This window comes from Triticum aestivum, chromosome 6A (assembly GCF_018294505.1).
Source record: "Triticum aestivum cultivar Chinese Spring chromosome 6A, IWGSC CS RefSeq v2.1, whole genome shotgun sequence".
Classification (NCBI taxonomy): Eukaryota; Viridiplantae; Streptophyta; class Magnoliopsida; order Poales; family Poaceae; genus Triticum; species Triticum aestivum.
Genome location: NC_057809.1, coordinates 6,968,818 through 6,989,714, shown reverse-complemented (window position 1 = coordinate 6,989,714; position 20,897 = coordinate 6,968,818). Strand labels below are relative to the sequence as shown.

The 20,897-nt window shown below is 50.0% G+C and overlaps 1 protein-coding gene across 1 annotated transcript; it reads right to left on the bottom strand.

The window, feature by feature from the left end:
- Positions 1–8,607: 8,607 nt before the first annotated feature.
- Positions 8,608–20,197, bottom strand: LOC123129931 (cytochrome P450 709B2). The gene is made up of 6 exons (XM_044549895.1): positions 19,884–20,197; positions 19,447–19,670; positions 18,578–18,828; positions 18,078–18,489; positions 17,851–17,873; positions 8,608–9,078 (listed from the first exon to the last, which is right to left on the bottom strand). Exons 1-6 carry the CDS (start codon positions 20,140–20,142, stop codon positions 8,673–8,675), a joined length of 1,575 nt encoding a protein of 524 aa, XP_044405830.1. The 5' UTR covers positions 20,143–20,197; the 3' UTR covers positions 8,608–8,672.
- Between the last annotated feature and the right edge of the window lie 700 nt (positions 20,198–20,897).

Genomic DNA, 20,897 nt, shown 5'->3' with positions numbered 1-20,897 from the left:
GCATTAGGAATATGCAGAACATCATCTACACGAATATCACGATGTGGGGTTTGAATAATAGACTTGCCAACATGACTTATCATCATACCTGGACCGTTTTCAGCAGTGTGGACTTGATCTTGGCCTTGGTACTTCTCGTGCATGGTCATCCTCTCAAGCTCAGAGGTGATGTTCTCATTTGAGCCAGAGTCAAGATACCAATTTGAGTCCACTCCGTATGAGGCATCTGCTGCGGCTGCAACGCGCCTCCTTCTGGAATTGTCCTCTGCATAGCGCCACTTGCATTCTTTTGCGATATGGTTAGTTTTCTTACAGATTTGGCATTTGTTTTCATACTCCTCATACCCCATGAAGCGAGCGCCTTGACTGTTGTTGTAGTAGTGGCGAGGGGGGCCGTTGTTGTTGTAGTAGCCCCCGCCACCGCCGCCACGATGGCCACCACCTTGGCCACCGCTGTTGCCGTGGTTGTTGTAGCTGCCGCCACCTCCATGATTGTAGGCGCCTCCGCCAGCGCCAGGGTAGCCGCTGCTAGGGTTTTGGCCGCCGCCGCCAGGATAACCCCCGCCACGGCCGCCGTTCTTCTGGTTCCGGTAGCCACCTTTGCCTCCGCCCGAGCGACCTCTGGAGGCTGTGTTGGCCGATGACTTGAAGCCACCGGCGCCGTTGAACATCTCAACGCGCTGATCGAAGTTGGCCACCATGGAGAAAAGCACGTCGACGGTGATGGGCTCGGTGCGGACGTCGAGTGCGGAGATGATCGGCTGATACTCCATGTCAAGCCCGGCGACGATGAAGGAGATGAGCTCTCCCTCCCCGAGCGGCTTGCCCGCCGCCGCAAGCTCGTCAGAGAGGGCCCGCATCTGCCCGAAGTAGGTGGAAGCCGATTGAGATCCCTTCTGGGCATTGGTGAGGGCAGATCTGATGTTGTTCACGCGAGACAAGGAGACTGCAGAGAACATGTTTGCTAGTGCCGACCAGATTGCATGAGATGATTCAAGCGAAGCCACTTGGACCAGCACCTCCTTGGACAGATTACGAAGGAGATATGCTACGATTTGCTGATCTTGAACTAACCAGGGATTATGGGCAGGGTTGGGAACTACCTGTTCCTTACCATCTTTATCTTTGCTAGTGATTGTTTTGGGAGGCTCCTCTATGGTTTGATCTATGTAGCCAAACAGGCCGGCGCCCAGTATCTGGGATCGCGCCTGGGCTCGCCAGAGAACGTAGTTCGTCCGGCTAAGGGGTTCTGATGTGTTGTAGTTGAGGCCAGAGGAGGTGATTGCGGTGGAGGAGGACATGGCTGCGGCGTGATGGGTTGAGGACGAAGAAGATGAAGAAGGATGAGCTAGATGCTATGGAAGAGGCCTGCTCTGTATACCATGTGGAAATTGTAGAAGCGTCTCAACCCCCAACATGGGAGCCCGCATGATATATATTGATTGAGGCGAGGCCAGATCTCGCAGAGGCATACAAGGTTCGGTTGTTAACAACCAGATAGATTACATGGAGAGATAAGGAGAATATCAAGTTAAATGATAACTATGCTAACAACTAGAGATCTCCTAACTACTCCAAAGTCTTGGCTACCAAGCAATAGTCGCCGTGACACATGTTAGCACATGTATGTTTAACACAGATACCTCACCATTGAACATCCCCGCCATTGTCTCTACGATCTTCTCACCCGAGAAACCGCCCATAACATGCCTCGTCTCCCGTACAACGTCCGCAGTCAGTGGGACAAGAATAATCCCCAGGGAATTATCTACGGCGATGGCACGATCCTGCTCTACAGCAGCAGCATCACCAACGTCAGCTATGATCATTCCATCAGGGCCATGTTCACGGCGGCTCTCCTGCACCCTGGGGACTCAAAGTGGACTCTCATCGACAGGACTTTTGATGACGTCAAACACTTGGAGTGCCGTGCTGCGTACCACGGAGGCAGGATCCTGGTCACTATGGGGACCGGTAGTATCTTGCAGGTCATCACGCCAGAAGCCGCTGCCACCGGTGACTTGTTGGTCCCTGGCGAATACGAGTGCAAGGACTGCTACGTCTTTGAGTCCCATGGCGAGCTGTTATGGGCATCGGTTCGCACCTCCTACAGTGTTTCCTGCAAAGACGGTACCCCCAACGTTGATGCCCTATGGGTGTTGGTGCATAAGCTAGAGGAGGAGGACGCGGGGGCGCAAGGGAAGAAGATGCGGTGGGTGAGAAAAGATAAGTGTAGCCTGGCGGATCGTGTGTTGTTTCTTGGGTCGCCCAATAGCTTCGCCATAGACGCCTCGCGGCTGGGCAGCCATGGTGGCTGCGCCTACTTCGTCTACGACAACAGTAAGGGCCACTGTAAGGCCTTCCCGCCTGGACATTGTGGCGTTTTCAGGTACAACTTCCTCAATGCCAAGACTGATTTCGTAGAGCGGCTACCTCCAGGATGGGATGACGAGAGGTGCACGTGGCTCGTCCCGCAACCCGCTATTGCTCCAATTCAGGTATATACACTAGTAAAAGAGTTCAAATTGATATTTTTTTATAATAGAATATTTCATTAATTTTGTGGTCACATCCATATCAAGTTAATACAGCTGTACCTGTAAGAGTTTAACCCATGAACATATAAGCACCATTAACTGAAAAGGTGCTAAAAATTTATCTTCGATTTTGTTTGGTCAGGAAATCACTAAGAGGTGCAAGGCTCTAGAAGTGAAGCACAAGCAGCAGAAGACAGCTCCAGTAACTAGCCTACCAAGCATTATTCACATCTCGAAACATTACGAGCCTTGTTTCAGGGTGATGGTGCGTAATTTGCCTCTCACGGTGAATGGCTCCCAGCTGGAACTTTTTTTCGGCAAGCACGGCAAAGTGACTAGCGCCGAGGTACTCTACCGCAAAGATACCAAGTGCTCCCAGGGTGTCGGTTTTGTAACCATGTCGACGGTGTATGCTCATCCACAAGATGCCATAGATGCTTTTGGCAAAATGATTTTGGATGGATGCAGTCTCGAGGTTACGCTGGTCAAGCAGGGACGGTCACGGTACCACCAACGACATCGTCTTCCATCTTAACATCACAACTACATGTACCTTGAGCATCTTGCTTGTATTTGTTGTTAGACTGTATATGTATACGTAGACTTGTGTATACGTGTTGTACTTATACTTGTACCCTTTGGTACTTATATATAATGAGATAGCCGCACCCCTGAAGGGTGTCGTGCAGTTGCCCCAATATCCTGGTTTTAACATGGTATCAGACTAGGGTTTCCCGTCTTCCGCTGCAACCCTTGCGCCGCCGCCGATCGCTGCCGCCGCCTCGCCCGATGGCCTCCGTGCACTCCGCCGCCGCCTCGGCTTCCTCCCCTGCTGGCGCGCCGGTCGCCCCCTCGTCGCCCTTCCTCGCGTCCCCCCTGCTCGCCACGGCCTGGCGGCAGCCGTCGCTGCCCGCCGAAGGCCATCTGCAGGGCGGGCAGGGCGGGCAGGAGTAGGGCGGGCCGGGCCTTCCCCAGCCGCCGATCGCTACTGGCGGCGCCTCGCCCTCGACCTTCGCCTTCGCGCCGCCACCTCTTTGCGGCGCCGCGCCGTCCGCCTACGGGGCGGCTCCCCAACCCTACGGAGCCCCTCCGCCCTACTATGGTGCGACCCCGACCTACGCTCCGTGGTATGGCGCCCCTGCACCAACCTACGGCGCCGCGCCACCGATGCCTTCCACCTGGCCGACGCTTCCGTCATCACAGACGGCCTTGTCGCCCAATGGCGCGGCCTACGGCGCCGCACCCGCCGTGTCTTCGGTGGCCCCGCCTGGTCCGGTCGATGCCCCTTCCGGTCCTGGCTACGAGGCGTCCTTGGCCCTCGCTCCCCATGATGTTCAGAACATGGGTCCCCATGCGGGTTATGCTCCGGCGCCATTGCCGTTCTACTTCTCGCATCTACTTCCGGTGAAGCTTACACCGGACAACTACCTGTCCTGGCGGGCGCAGGTGCTACCTCTCCTATGGAGTCGCTACTTGGAGGGCTATGTTGATGGCTCTATCCCGTGCCCGCCGCCATATCACCCGGCTCATCATGTGTGGGTGGCTCAAGACCAGGCGATACTTTCGGCCATCCAGTCCTCGCTAACTCCGAGCGTGTCGTCGCTTGTCATCTTCGCCGCGACATCCCAGGAGGCTTGGTCTGCACTTCACAGCAGTTTTGCCTCTCAGTCTCAGGCGCGTGCTCACTCTATCCGCACTGAGTTGGGGGAGACCAAGCTTGGAGGCCTCACCATCACGGAGTACTTCAACAAGATGTCAGGTCTTGCAGACACGCTGGCCTCCATTGGCTAGCCCCTTGGAGACGAGGACTTCACCACTCATGTGCTCAATGGCCTCGATGATGACTATGACAATCTCATTGAGAACGTCCATGGGTGCGAGGCGCCTCTCCCGCCGCGGGAACTGTATGCGCGGCTCCTTGGTCGCGAACAGCGCATCAAAGCGCGTCGATCTACTCCGAGTTTTGCCTCTGCTAACGCCGCAACCCGTGGCAAATCACAGAAGCCGTCGCTCCCTGCCAAGCCGGCGGGCGCATCTCAGCCCTCACGGGGCGCCGCGCCGTCCATCACAGGAGGATCACGGCCGGTGGCTTGCTGCCCCAGTTGTGGTGCTCAGCAGGCGTGCCAGTTGTGTGGGATTGAGCGCCACGTAGCTTCTCGCTGTCATCGCCGCTACAAGCAAGATTTCCTTGGCCTTGGCAACAATGGCAAGGGGAATGAAAAACAGGCGGCCGCTGCGGTGGTGGGTCATGAGCACGGGCGTACTCCATCCTACTCGATTGATCCCTCGTGGTACATGGACACGGGAGCTACCAACCACCTCACCAACGACATGAGCAAGCTCTCGGTCTAGGAGCCATATCGCGGTCATGATCAGGTGCACACCGCCAACGGAGCAGGTATGCGCATCTCCCATGTTGGTCAGGCATCCCTTCTTGCACACAATTCACGAAAACTGCATTTGTCTAACATCCTTCGTATTCCCACTGCTTCGCATAGTTTGTTGTCTGTTCCACAACTTACTCGTGACAATAATGTCCTTGCTGAATTTCACCCTTTTCGTTTCTTTATCAAGGATCGGGACACGAGGGCCGTTCTGCTTAGCGGTCGTCTTCGCCGTGGCTTGTATGCACTTGACGCGCCAACCGCACCTCCCATGCAGTTTTCTCCTCAGGCGTTCAGTGGTGTTCGTGTCTCACCTACACATTGGCACGCACGACTTGGTCATCCTGCCGCTTCCATAGTCCGTCATGTGTTACATCGTCATGAGCTACCAGTTGTGTCAAATAAAACTGCTGAAACTATTTGTGATGCCTGTCAGCAGGGCAAGAGTCACCAACTCCCGTTTTCAGAGTCTAGTCGTGTTGTGAAACATCCTCTTGAGCTTTTTTTTCCGATGTATGGGGTCATGCCCAAACGTCTGTTAGTGGCCATAATTATTATGTCAGTTTCATTGATGCTTACAGTCGGTTTACCTGGCTCTATCTTATTAAGAAAAAATCTGATGTGTTTGATGTGTTTATTCAGTTTCAAGCACATGTTGAGCGTCTCCTTCGCCATAAAATTATTCATGTCCAAAGCGACTGGGGGGGGGGGTGAATATCACAACCTCAACTCGTTCTTTAACAAGCTTGGGATTACACACCGTGTGTCTTGCCCCCATACGCATCAGCAAAATGGGACTGCCGAACGTAAGCATCGTCACCTTGTAGAAACTGGCATCACCTTATTAGCTCATGCCTCCGTACCTTTTAGGTTCTGGAGTGATGCTTTCTCCACTGCCTGTTTTTTGATCAATAGGCTGCCTTCACGACTACTGAATATGAAAACCCCACTTGAACTCTTGCTCAATGAAATCCCAGACTACACCTTTCTCAAAGTCTTCGGGTGTGCCTGTTGGCCTCATTTGCGTCCATATAATAAACATAAGCTAGAGTTTCGGTCGAAAAAGTGCGTTTTTCTTGGGTATAGTTCCCTTCACAAAGGGTACAAATGCCTACATGTTCCCACCAATCGCGTTTACATTTCTCGTGACGTTGTTTTTGATGAGAATGTGTTTCCCTTTCGTGCACTTCCGAATACCTCTATCACTCTTATGCCAGACGCTTCTTCTACCACACCTGTGCCTGATCAATTTGTGGATGTTGCATATGCTCCTGTGTTGCTCCCTAACCATGCTGCAGGTGTTGGCCATGGCGCTCGTCTCGAGCTCCTTGAGGAACAAGCACCGGCACGTCCGTAGGACGATCGCGTGCATGGGGCATGCATACCGGGCGGTACTCCGCAACCCGCGAGAGCTGCGCCCGCGGCTGCCTCGGCTCCCGACGCCGCTCCGCGAGCGTCGACCTCGCCCGCCTCGTGGGAGTCGCCCGAGATGGCCTCGCAGGAGGTCGCTGCTGGGCCAGCCACGCCATGCCCGCATGGGCCGGCTTCGGCTCCTGATGGGCCGGCCACCCGGCCGGCCACCCCAGGATCGCCTGCTCCTTCTGCGCCCAGAGGCTCCGGCGTGGACCTGGGCGACGTGGCCGTGTCGGGCGCCACACCGCCCGCCTCTCCGACGCCCGGTGGCTCTGGCGTGAGCCCTGCCGACTCGGGGTCGCCTCTTTCGTCGCCTGCATCATGCCCTGCGTCGCCACCACAACCTGCTGCTCCTCGACATCGCACGCGCAGTCAGACCGGTGTCTTTCAGCCTAAGATTCGGACCGATGGGACTGTTGCGTGGCTCACCGCGTGCATGGCTCATGCTGCTGCGGATCCCACTGCTGAGCCTCGCCACTTTCAGGCTGCACTAGGCATTCCCCACTGGCGTGCCGTGATGGAACAGGAGTTTCAAGCATTGCTGAAGAATGACACCTGGCAGCTTGTTCCTCCAGTGTCTGGAGTCAATATCATTGACTCTAAGTGGGTGTTTAAAGTTAAACGGCATGCTGATGGCTCCATCGAGCGTTACAAGGCAAGGCTAGTGGCTAAGGGCTTCAAACAGAGGTATGGTCTTCACTATGAAGACACGTTCAGTCCAGTTATCAAGCCCACTACCATTCGTCTACTACTATCCCTTGCTGTTACTCGAGGATGGTTTCTCCGTCAGCTTGATGTGCAGAACGCCTTTTTTGCATGGAGTTCTGGAGGAGGAGGTTTATATGCGTCAGCCACCAGGGTTTGTGGATCCTGCACATCCTAATCATCTCTGTCGTCTTTTTAAGGCGCTCTATGGTCTTAAGCAGGCTCCCCGTGCCTGGCATGCACGTCTTGGTTCGGTTTTGCGAGCACTTGGGTTCATTCCTTCTACTGCTGACACATCACTATTTCTTCTTCAACGCCCTGAGGTTACGATGTATTTACTGGTCTATGTTGATGATATTATTCTCATCAGTTCCTCAGATGTTGCGGCAGACCGTCTTGTGGCTGCATTGAGTGGTGATTTTGCTGTCAAGGATCTCGGTGCTCTGCACTTCTTTCTTGGTCTGGAGGTTTCACAGTCTTTTGCTGGAGTCACTCTTACTCAGAAGAAGTACGCTCTGGATTTGTTGCGTCCTGCTGGTATGCTGCAGTGTAAACCTGTCACTACTCCTATGTCTGCCACTGATCGGTTATCTGCTTTTGATGGAGACCCTCTCTCCTCTGATGATGCCACTGAGTACCGCAGTCTTGTTGGAGGCCTGCAGTATCTTACTATCACCAGACCAGACATCTCTTATGCAGTCAATCGTGTCTGTTAGTTTCTTCATGCGCCCACAACATCCCATTGGTCAGCTGTGAAGCGCATTCTGCGTTATATATGTCTCACTGCATCTCATGGTTTGCTCCTCCAGCGTGCGCCGTCTTATGAGATCTCAGCCTTCTCCGATGCAGACTGGGCTGGTAGTCCTGATGACCGGCGATCCAAGGGGGGGTATGCAGTGTTTCTTGGCCCCAACTTGATTGCCTGGAATGCTCGCAAGCAGGCTACGGTGTCTCGCAGCAGCACAGAAGCCGAGTACAAAGCAGTTGCTGATGCGACAGCTGAGATCATTTGGGTTCAGTCCTTGCTGAGGGAGTTGCGAGTTCCTTCGGTTCATTCTCCAGTGCTTTGGTGTGATAACATTGGTGCTACATACTTATCATCTAACCCAGTGTTTCATGCTCGGACAAAACATATTGAGGTTGACTATCACTTTGTTCGAGAGCGTGTTGCACAGAAGCTGCTTAGCATCAAGTTCATATCATCAAAGGATCAACTTGCTGACATCTTCACGAAGCCTCTTCCACAACCACAGTTTGTAGGCTGCAGGCACAATCTTAACTTAGTTTGTACTTCAGGCCACAGTTAAGATTGAGGGAGGGTGTTAGACTGTATATGTATACGTAGACTTGTGTATACGTGTTGTACTTGTACTTGTACCCTTTGGTACTTATATATAATGAGATAGCCGCACCCCTCAAGGGTGTCGTGCAGTTGCACCAATATCCTGGTTTTAACATTTGTATCCAAGAAGATTCGTCTATTACTCCAAGTTGATATGATCTCTGCATGCATAATTGGTTACATCTCCAAATCAATTATGTAGAATGTCGTACCATAAGCAAGACACTGAAATTATAATGAATTTACTCTCATGCGTTACAATGAGTTTAATTAGCAAACTTTCTCACCCATCTATAGTAGATTCCTCAAAATGAGAGGCATCCCTAGCCTGGGTGTCAAAGACAGAAGATACTTTGGCTTGTGAACATATGCCGGGGAGAGGGATATGGAGAACTTGCTGAGGATCGTTGCCATGACAACCTGCACTTGCACGATGCCAAAGTTCTGACCAGTACACACTCTCGGGCCTAGAGAGAAAGTCAAGAGCGCCTTGGAGTCTTTGGCAGCCTTTGTGACGCCCTGCTCGAACCTCATGGGGTTGAACTCGTTGGCGTCGGGGCCCCAAACTTCCTTGTCTCGATGTAGCATGCCAATGGGGATTGATATGATTGTTCCCTGGGGTACTTTGATGCCTCCGAGGACGGTGTCGGAGGCAGCTTTCCGTTGTATGTACACAACTGGAGGGTAGAGACGCGATTGTTGGGGAACGTTGCAGAAAATTAAAATTTTCCTACGGTTTCACCAAGATCCATCTATGAGTTCATCTAAGCAACGAGTCAAGGGAGAGAGTTTGCATCTACATACCACTTGTAGATCACGAGCGGAAGCTTGCCAAGGGGATGGTGATGATGGAGTCGTACTCGAACGTGATTCGGATCACCGATGTCCAAGTGCTGAACGGACAGCACCTCCGCGTTCAACACACGTACGGGACGGGAGACGTCTCCTCCGTCTTGATCCAGCAAGGAGGAAGGAGAGGTTGAGGAAGGCAGCTCCAAGGGCAGCACGACGGCGTGGTGCAGTTGGTGCAGCAGTATTCCGACAGAGCTTCGCCGAGCACGTACGGAGGAGGAGAGGTGTTGGGGAGGGGAGGGGCTGCGCCTTGAGTTGTGGTGTGTAGCAGCCCTCCCCTCACCCCTCTATATATAGGAGAAGGAGCAAGGGGGGCCGGCCCTCTAGGGAAACCCTAGAGGGGGGCGGCGGCCAAGGGGTGGGGGGCTTGCCCCCCAAGCAAGGGGGGTGCGCCCCCTTTAGGGTTTCCCCCCCAACCCTAGGCGCATGGGCCCAAGGGGGGGGGGCGCCAAGCCCACTAGGGGCTGGCTGCTATCCCCACGCAGCCCAAGTGGCCCCCCGGGAGGGGTGGCCCCTCCCGGTGGACCCCCGGAACCCTTCCGGTGGTCCCGGTACAATACCGGTATGACCCCGAAACTTTCCGGTGCCCGTTTAACAACTTCCCATATATGACACTTTCCCTCCGGACCATTCCGGAACTCCTCGTGACGTCCGGGAACTCATCCGGGACTCCGAACAACATTCGGTAGTCACATACTAGTCTTCCTAACAACCCTAGCGTCACCGAACCTTAAGTGTGTAGACCCTACGGGCTCGGGAGACATGCAGACATGACCGAGACCACTCTCGGGCAATAACCAACAGCGGGGTCTGGATACCCATGTTGGCTCCCACATGCTCCTCGATGATTTCATCGGTTGAACCACGATGTCGAGGATTCGATCAAACCCTGTATACAATTCCCTTTGTCAATCGGTACGTTACTTGCCCGAGACTCGATCGTCGGTATCCCAATACCTTGTTCAGTCTCGTTACCGGCAAGTCACTTTACTCGTACCGTAATGCATGATCCCGTGGCCAACACCTTGGTCACCTTGAGCTCATTATGATGATGCATTACCGAGTGGGCCCAGAGATACCTCTCCGTCATACGGAGTGACAAATCCCAGTCTCGATCCGCATAAAACAATAGATACTTTCGGAGATACCTGTAGTGCACCTTTATAGTCACCCAGTTACGTTGGGACGTTTGATACACCCAAAGCACTCCTACGGTATCCAGGAGTTACACGCTCTCATGGTCAAAGGAAGAGATACTTGACATTGGCAAAGCTCTAGCAAACGAACTATACGATCTTTGTGCTATGCTTAGGATTGGGTCTTGTCCATCACATCATTCTCCTAATGATGTGATCCCGTTATCAACGACATCCAATGTCCATAGCCAGGAAACCATGACTATCTGTTGATCACAACGAGCTAGTCAACTAGAGGCTCACTAGGGACATATTGTGGTCTTTGTATTCACACGTGTATTACGATTTCCGGATAATACAGTTATAGCATGAATAAAAGACAATCATCATGAACATAGAAATATAATAATACTTTTATTATTGCCTCTAGGGCATATTTCCAACAGTCTCCCACTTGCACTAGAGTCACTAATCTAGTTACATTGTGATGAATCGAACACCCATAGAGTTCTGGTGTTGATCATGTTTTGCTCGCGCGAGAGGTTTCATCAACGGATCAGCGACATTCAGATCCATATGTACTTTGCAAATTTCTATGTCTCCATCTTGAACATTTTCACGGATGGAGTTGAAACGACGCTTGATGTGCCTGGTCCTTTTGTGAAACCTGGGCTCCTTAGCAAGGGCAATAGCTCCAGTGTTGTCACAGAAGAGTTTGGTTGGCCCCGACGTATTGGGTATGACTCCTAGGTCGGTGATGAACTCCTTCACCCAAATTGCTTCATGCGCTGCCTCCGAGGCTGCCATGTACTCCGCTTCACATGTAGATCCCGCCACGACGCTCTGCTTGCAGCTGCACCAGCTTACTGCTCCACCATTCAACATATACACGTATCCGGTTTGTGACTTAGAGTCATCCAGATCTGTGTCGAAGCTAGCGTCGACGTAACCCTTTACGACGAGCTCTTCGTCACCTCCATAAACGAGAAACATGTCCTTTGTCCTTTTCAGGTACTTCAGGATATTCTTGACCGCTGTCCAGTGTTCCTTGCCGGGATTACTCTGGTATCTTGCTACCAAACTTACGGCAAGGTTTACATCAGGTCTGGTACACAGCATGGCATACATAATAGATCCTATGGCTGAAGCATAGGGGATGACACTCATCTCTTCTTTATCTTTTGCCGTGGTCGGTGACTGAGCTGAGCTCAATCTCACACCTTGTAACATAGGCAAGAACCCTTTCTTGGAATCATCCATTTTGAACTTTTTCAAAATCTTATCAAGGTATGTGCTTTGTGAAAGACCTATGAGGCGTCTCGATCTATCTCTATAGATCTTGATGCCTAATATATAAGCAGCTTCTCCAAGGTCCTTCATTGAAAAGCATTTGTTCAAGTAGGCCTTAATGCTGTCCAGAAATTCTATATTATTTCCCATCAAGAGTATGTCATCCACATATAATATGAGAAATGCTACAGAGCTCCCACTCACTTTCTTGTAAACGCAGGCTTCTCCATAAGTCTGCATAAACCCAAACGCTTTGATCATCTCATCAAAGCGAATATTCCAACTCCGAGATGCTTGCACCAGCCCATAAATGGATTGATGGAGCTTGCATACTTTGTCAGCGTTCTTAGGATCAACAAAACCTTCCGGCTGCATCATATACAGCTCTTCCTTAAGATGCCCGTTAAGGAATGCCGTTTTGACGTCCATCTGCCATATCTCATAATCATAGTATGCGGCAATTGCTAACATGATTCGGACGGACTTAAGCTTCGCTACGGGAGAGAATGTCTCGTCGTAGTCAATCCCTTGAACTTGTCGATAACCCTTAGCGACAAGTCGAGCTTTATAGATGGTGATATTACCATCCGCGTCCGTCTTCTTCTTAAAGATCCATTTGTTTTCTATCGCTCGCCGATCATCGGGCAAATCAGTCAAAGTCCATACTTTGTTTTCATACATGGATTCTATCTCGGATTTCATGGCTTCTAGCCATTTGTTGGAATCTGGGCCCGCCATCGCTTCTTCATAGTTCGAAGGTTCACCGTTGTCTAACAACATGATTTCCAGGACAGGGTTGTCGTACCACTCTGGTGCGGAACGTGTCCTTGTGGACCTACGAAGTTCAGTAGCAACTTGATCCGAAGTACCTTGATCATTATCGTTGGTTTCCTCTTCAGTTGGTGTGGGCATCACAGGAACATTTTCCTGAGCTGCACCACTCTCCCGTTCGAGAGGTAGTACTTCATCGAGTTCTACTTTCCTCCCACTTACTTCTTTCGAGAGAAACTCTTTTTCCAGAAAGCATCCGTTTTTGGCAACAAAGATCTTGCCTTCGGATCTTAAGTAGAAGGTATACCCTACAGTTTCCTTAGGGTATCCTATGAAGACGCATTTTTCCGACTTGGGTTCGAGCTTTTCAGGTTGAAGTTTCTTGACATAAGCATCGCATCCCCAAACTTTTAGAAACGACAGCTTAGGTTTCTTCCCAAACCATAATTCATACGGTGTCGTCTCAACGGATTTAGACGGTGCCCTATTTAAAGTGAATGTAGCTGTCTCTAGAGCGTATCCCCAAAATGATAGCGGTAAATCGGTAAGAGACATCATAGACCGCACCATATCCAATAGAGTGCGATTACGACGTTCGGACACACCGTTTCGCTGAGGTGTTCCAGGCGGCGTGAGTTGTGAAACGATTCCACATTTCCTTAAGTGTGTGCCAAATTCGTGACTTAAATATTCTCCTCCACGATCTGATCGTAGGAACTTTATCTTTCGGTCACGTTGATTCTCCACCTCATTCTGAAATTCCTTGAACTTTTCAAAGGTCTCAGACTTGTGTTTCATTAAGTAGACATACCCATATCTACTTAAGTCATCAGTGAGAGTGAGAACATAACGATATCCTCCGCGAGCTTCAACGCTCATTGGACCGCACACATCGGTATGTATGATTTCCAACAAGTTGGTTGCTCGCTCCATTGTTCCGGAGAACGGAGTCTTGGTCATTTTGCCCATGAGGCATGGTTCGCATGTGTCAAGCGATTCATAATCAAGAGACTCTAAAAGTCCATCAGCATGGAGCTTCTTCATGCGCTTGACACCAATGTGACCAAGGCGGCAGTGCCACAAGTATGTGGGACTATCGTTATCAACTTTACATCTTTTGGCATCTACACTATGAACATGTGTAATATTACGCTCGAGATTCATTAAGAATAAACCATTGACCATCGGAGCATGACCATAAAACATATCTCTCATATAAATCGAACAACCATTATTCTCGGACTTAAATGAGTAGCCATCTCATATTAAATGAGATCCAGATACAATGTTCATGCTCAAACTTGGCACTAAATAACAATTATTAAGGTTCAAAACTAATCCCGTAGGTAAATGTAGAGGCAGCGTGCCGACGGCGATCACATCGACTCTTGAACCATTCCCGACGCGCATCGTCACCTCGTCCTTCGCCAGTCTCCGTTTATTCCGCAGCTCCTGCTGTGAGTTACAAATATGAGCAACGGCACCGGTATCAAATACCCAGGAGTTACTACGAGTACTGGTAAGGTACACATCAATTACATGTATATCAAATATACCTTTGGTGTTGCCGGCCTTCTTATCCGCTAAGTATTTGGGGCAGTTCCGCTTCCAGTGACCCTTCCCCTTGCAATAAAAGCACTCAGTCTCAGCCTTGGGTCCATTCTTTGACTTCTTCCCGGCAACTGGCTTACCAGGCGCGGCAACCTCCTTGCCTTCCTTCTTGAAGTTCTTCTTACCCTTGCCCTTCTTGAACTTAGTGGTCTTATTGACCATCAACACTTGATGTTCTTTCTTGATTTCACCCTCTGCTGACTTCAGCATTGAGAACACTTCAGGAATGGTATTTTCCATCCCCTGCATGTTGTAGTTCATCACAAAGCTCTTATAGCTTGGTGGGAGCGACTGGAGGATTCTGTCAATGACCGCCTCATCTGGGAGGTTAATATTCAGCTGGGTCATACGGTTGTGCAACCCAGACATCTTCAGGATGTGTTCACTAACAGAACTGTTTTCCTCCATCTTACAACTGTAGAACTTGTCGGAGACATCATATCTCTCGACCCGGGCGTGAGCTTGGAAAACTAGTTTCAGCTCTTCGAACATCTCATATGCTCCGTGATGCTCAAAACGCTTTTGGAGCCCCGGTTCTAAGCTGTAAAGCATGCCGCACTGAACGAGGGAGTAATCATCAGCACGAGACTGCCAAGCATTCATAATGTCTTGGCTCTCTAGGACGGGAGCGTCACCTAGCGGTCCTTCTAGGACATATTGTTTCCTGGCAGCTGTGAGGATGATCCTCAGGTTCCGGACCCAGTCCGTATAGTTGCTGCCATCATCTTTCAGCTTGGTTTTCTCTAGGAACGCGTTGAAGTTCATGTTGACATGAGCGTTGGGCATTTGATCTACAAGACATATTTGCAAAGGCTTTAGACTAAGTTCATGATAATTAAGTTCTAATCAAATTATGAACTCCCACTTAGATTAGACATCCCTCTAGTCATCTAAGTGTTACACGATCCGAGTCGACTAGGCCGTGTCCGATCATCACGTGAGACGGACTAGTCATCGTCGGTGAACATTCTCATGTTGATCGTATCTTCCATACGACTCGTGTTCGACCTTTCGGTCTCCATGTTCCGAGGCCATGTCTGCACATGCTAGGCTCGTCAAGTTAACCCTAAGTGTTTTCGCTGTGTAAAACTATCTTACACCCGTTGTATGTGAACGTAAGAATCCATCACACCCGATCATCACGTGGTGCTTAGAAGCGACGAACTGTAGCAACGGTGCACAGTTAGGGGAGAACACTTCTTGAAATTTTTGTAAGGGATCATCTTATTTACTACCGTCATCCTAAGTAAACAATATGCATAAACATAATAAACATCACATGCAATTATATAGTTGTGACATGATATGGCCAATATCATATAGCTCCATTGATCTCCATCTTCGGGGCTCCATGATCATCTTGTCACCGGCTTGACACCATGATCTCCATCATCATGATCTCCATCATCGTGTCTTCATGAAGTTGTCACGCCAACGACTACTTCTACTTCTATGACTAACGCGTTTAGCAATGAAGTAAAATAAGTTACATGGCATTCTTCAATGACACGCAGGTCATACAAAAATAAGGACAACTCCTATGGCTCCTGCCGGTTGTCATACTCATCGACATGCAAGTCGTGAATCCTATTACAAGAACATGATCTCATACATCACAATTCATCATTCATCACAACTTCTGGCCATATCACATCACATGATCAATCGCTGCAAAAACAAGTTAGACGTCCTCTAATTGTTGTTGCATCTTTTACGTGGCTGCAATTGGGTTCTAGCAAGAACGTTTTCTTACCTACGAATAACCACAACGTGATTTTGTCAACTTCTATTTACCCTTCATAAGGGCCCTTTTCATCGAATCCGCTCCAACTAAAGTGGGAGAGACAGACACCCGCCAGCCACCTTATGCAACTAGTGCATGTCAATCGGTGGAACCGGTCTCACGTAACCGTACGTGTAAGGTTGGTCCGGGCTGCTTCATCCCACAATGTCGTTGAAGCAAGAAAAGACTAGTAGTGGCAAGTAAGTTGACAAGATCCACGGCCACAACAAAATTGTGTTCTACTCGTGCAAAGAGAACTACGCATAAACCTGGCTCTGATACCACTGTTGGGAAACGTTACAGAAAATTAAAATTTTTCCTACGGTTTCACCAAGATCCATCTATGAGTTCATCTAAGCAACGAGTCAAGGGAGAGAGTTTGCATCTACATACCACTTGTAGATCACGAGCGGAAGCTTGCCAAGGGGATGGTGATGATGGAGTCGTACTCGAACATGATTCGGATCACCGATGTCCAAGTGCTGAACGGACAGCACCTCCGCGTTCAACACACGTACGGGATGGGAGATGTCTCCTCCGTCTTCATCCAGCAAGGAGGAAGGAGAGGTTGAGGAAGGCAGCTCCAAGGGCAGCACAACGGTGTGGTGCAGTTGGTGCAGCAGTATTCCGACAGAGCTTTGCCGAGCACGTACGGAGGAGGAGAGGTGTTGGGGAGGGGAGGGGCTGCGCCTTGAGTTGTGGTGTGTAGCAGCCCTCCCCTCACCCCTCTATATATAGGAGAAGGGGCAAGGGGGGCCGGCCCTCTAGGGAAACCCTAGAGGGGGGCGGCGGCCAAGGGGTGGGGGGCTTGCCCCCCAAGCAAGGGGGGTGCGCCCCCTTTAGGGTTTCCCCCCCAACCCTAGGCGCATGGGCCCAAGGGGGGGCGCGCCAAGCCCACTAGGGGCTGGCTGCTATCCCCACACAGCCCAAGTGCCCCCCCGGGAGGGGTGGCCCCTCCCGGTGGACCCCCGGAACCCTTCCGGTGGTCCCGGTACAATACCGGTATGACCCCGAAACTTTCCGGTGCCCGTTTAACAACTTCCCATATATAACACTTTACCTCCGGACCATTCCGGAACTCCTCGTGACGTCCGGGATCTCATCCGGGACTCCGAACAACATTCGGTAGTCACATACTAGTCTTCCTAACAACCCTAGCGTCACCGAACCTTAAGTGTGTAGACCCTACGGGCTCGGGAGACATGCAGACATGACCGAGACCACTCTCGGGCAATAACCAACAGCTTGGTCTGGATACCCATGTTGGCTCCCACATGCTCCTCGATGATTTCATCGGTTGAACCACGATGCCGAGGATTCGATCAAACCCTGTATACAATTCCCTTTGTCAATCGGTACGTTACTTGCCCGAGACTCGATCGTCGGTATCCCAATACCTTGTTCAGTCTCGTTACCGGCAAGTCACTTTACTCGTACCGTAATGCATGATCCCGTGGCCAACACCTTGGTCACCTTGAGCTCATTATGATGATGCATTACCGAGTGGGCCTAGAGATACCTCTCCGTCATACGGAGTGACAAATCCCAGTCTCGATCCGCATAAAACAATAGATACTTTTGGAGATACCTGTAGTGCACCTTTATAGTCACTCAGTTACGTTGTGACGTTTGATACACCCAAAGCACTCCTACGGTATCCAGGAGTTACACGCTCTCATGGTCAAAGGAAGAGATACTTGACATTGGCAAAGCTCTAGCAAACGAACTATACGATCTTTGTGCTATGCTTAGGATTGGGTCTTGTCCATCACATCATTCTCCTAATGATGTGATCCCGTTATCAACGACATCCAATGTCCATAGCCAGGAAACCATGACTATCTGTTGATCACAACGAGCTAGTCAACTAGAGGCTCACTAGGGACATATTGTGGTCTTTGTATTCACACGTGTATTACGATTTCCGGATAATACAGTTATAGCATGAATAAAAGATAATCATCATGAACATAGAAATATAATAATACTTTTATTATTGCCTCTAGGGCATATTTCCAACAGCGATGTCTCGAGCAATGCCATGTGTAGCTGCATAAGTTAAAAGTCACAGTGCATGCTCACAACACATTAGTTATTCCCTCTTTGCAAAATTACACTACATACAAAAAATCTCAACAGTTAAATTTTGTAAACTTTGATCAACTTTATAGAAACAATATGAGCATTTATGATACCGAATACATTCGTACGAAAATATAGGAAAAATGACATTGACAGTTGAAATGTACGCACCAGCTTCAGTTTGGCGAGAACATCCGCGTTGGGTACCACATCGTCGCTTTCCCCGCCGGGGAACTCCCGGAGGACCTCTTCCCTGACCTTGTCCTGCCACTGGGGGTGCACGGCAAGCAGGAACATGGCCCAGACGAGGAGGGTGGCCGTGGTTTCCTGCCCTGCGGCGAAGAAGGTTTTGCACTCATCAATCACCTCGTCAGTTGTCAGCGTATCGCCGCCCCTCACTTGCCGGTGCGGTGTCCACGCCTCTAACAACAGCCCGAGCAGGTCGTCCCCGCAGCCGCCGGTGTCTCCTCGACCATATTTGGCTCCATCTGCGGCCAGCCGTGCCTGCATGATCGACATGATCTTGCTTCTCAGCTGTTTGTTCAGGCGTCGAACGTGCAAGTTACGCCGAGTCGGCAGATACCTGAATTGAACGGCATAAGATTAACATGGTTAATGTCATGAGCTTGGATTCAGAACTGGTCTGTAAGCAAATACTACTATTACTCTACCAGAGTATTGGAGCATCGAGCATGGCCGCAGTGGCGACCTTTTGCATCTCCTGCATCAAGACGATGACCTCCTCGACATCCCGGTGGGTAGTGCCGAAGGCGACACGGCCGTTGATCTTGGCAGTCAGGTCGTTGAAGGCGTGGATCATGTCTATCTCAGCTGCTTTCTTGTCGCTGTTGCTTTGGTGTATCTGCTCGCCCCATTGCTGTATCATCTGCCTTGTGACCTCTGCCGTCACCGCTGACATGCTCTACACACGGGTTAAATCATTAGCCCATGTGTAGTGTTAGAAGTTACAACACTAATAATGCTCACACCTCACGTGCATTTATAGGAGAAATCTATAAATGCAAGTATAATTAAGACTAATCTAATAGCCAACCTTGTGATCAACCTTAGGCCCTGTTTGGTTTCAAATAAGTCACCAACTTTTAAGTCGAAAAGTGCAAAAAGTGACTTATTTTGCCAAACAGACCTAACTTATAAGTCACCTCAACTTACAAGTCATAAGTTGCTTCACCCCAACTTAAAACTTATAAGTCACCCCCTTTTGCATGGATCCCACCACCTTTACATTAAAAAACAAGATGGGAAGGTGTGCTCAGGTGATTTATAAGTCAGGTGACAAACAAACAGACATGACTTATAAGTCACTGGTTTTAAATCACCTGACTTATAAGTCAGGTGACTTATTGGAACTAAACAGGCCCTTAATGTTATTGAATAATTATCATCTTTTCTGTGCATTTAATGTAATTTTTGTTACTTTTTGTGTTCTTTGTTTTGCCATGATGTCTGATTAATGGATCATAAGTTTTTTCCCAAAAGAATAGCTATCGCCTGACTATACTATTGACCATGCTCTAACCTTGATCTGCTCATAGTTGAAAGCAGGAAGGACTACTTTCCGGTGCCGCTTCCAATCGTCACCATTTATCAATATGACGCCGTTGCCGAAGAGGGATTTGAGCACGGGGATCATGAAGTCCTTCTGATACAGGCCCGTCATGTCTGTGAGCACTTGCTTTATCAGCTGCAGGTCGATAGAGAAGATGGCGGGGATCAGCCCGATCCAGAACAGGAACGTTTTGCCTGAACGAACAAAAAAAGTTATGAATACTATATCCGAGAATTAATTAAATATGATTAAGGATAATGTTGCAACTAGATATGCAACGACCAACCATCTCAATCCTAGCTTGTAGGATCATATTATATCGAAAGGAAGATTCAGTTCCTCGAGGAGTTTGGGAATAGGTAGCTATCAGTTTAATCTAAAGAAGCCATTTACCGTTAGTACTTTACCATAATCGGCAACCCATCTGTGGAACTGCGGCAGCAGGATGGGCATGATGTCGTGGCACCCGGCGTCGAGGGGCGGCACGCCTCTCCGGCCAGCGATCAGCAGCCGCTTCGCCTCCGGCAAGGACCCGGCCAGGAACGTGTAGGGCGGCCCTCGGATCCCCTGCCTCACGAACGACCGCGCCATGGCGCGCGGCCGCCACACGAGACGCCACAGTGCGAGCAGCAGGGCAAGGAGGGCGGCAAGCTGCAGGGCCGCCATGCCACAAGAGACTGGTAAGGCGTGTGATCAAAGGTTCTATCTCACTGAAACCCAGCCGTGCGGTTGGCAGCATCGGTGCCATGCCTTTATCAGAGAAGGTCGAGCCGAGTTGGTCAGCTGGCGTAATCCTGGACGAAACGGCAGTCCAAGAAAGTCCAAACGGATGGCACCTCACACGTACGTATGGTCCGCAGGACTCGCACGTACGCAACAGAATTTAGGATGCGGACAATTTGCACCATTCCAAGATAGGGGCTGTGCGTCCGTCCACTTGCCTACTCTAGGTGTGAGGCCACGGTCACCTCCAACACTATTCGGTTGGTGGCTAACTCTCATCATTTCCGACCCGTGATTTACTTGGCGATACAAATTGATGTATTTACAAAATTCTACATAGAGTGTGACATGCAATGAACTCTTATCCTTTCTTTATTAGCTCTACTAGAGTGTGATACGCAATGAACTTTATGTATACATAATGTACGTATCTACCAAACACACCAAATCACCACCACGCGGTTCCTTGCTTCCATTTCTCTCTGCCACATTTCATTATGTATGCATGCACGCAGTACATAATGAGTTAATACAAAAATGCTGATGTCAGCAGAATTCCATCTTAGTTTGTAAATGTGTTTTAGCGCTCTCAAGCGACAAACCTTATTTATCTACTTTGACAAAGTGCAGCAACCGTTCGCCTGTCACAAAACTGTGCCACCCTCCACCTCGCAACCCGGCCATCGCGAGCCTCACTC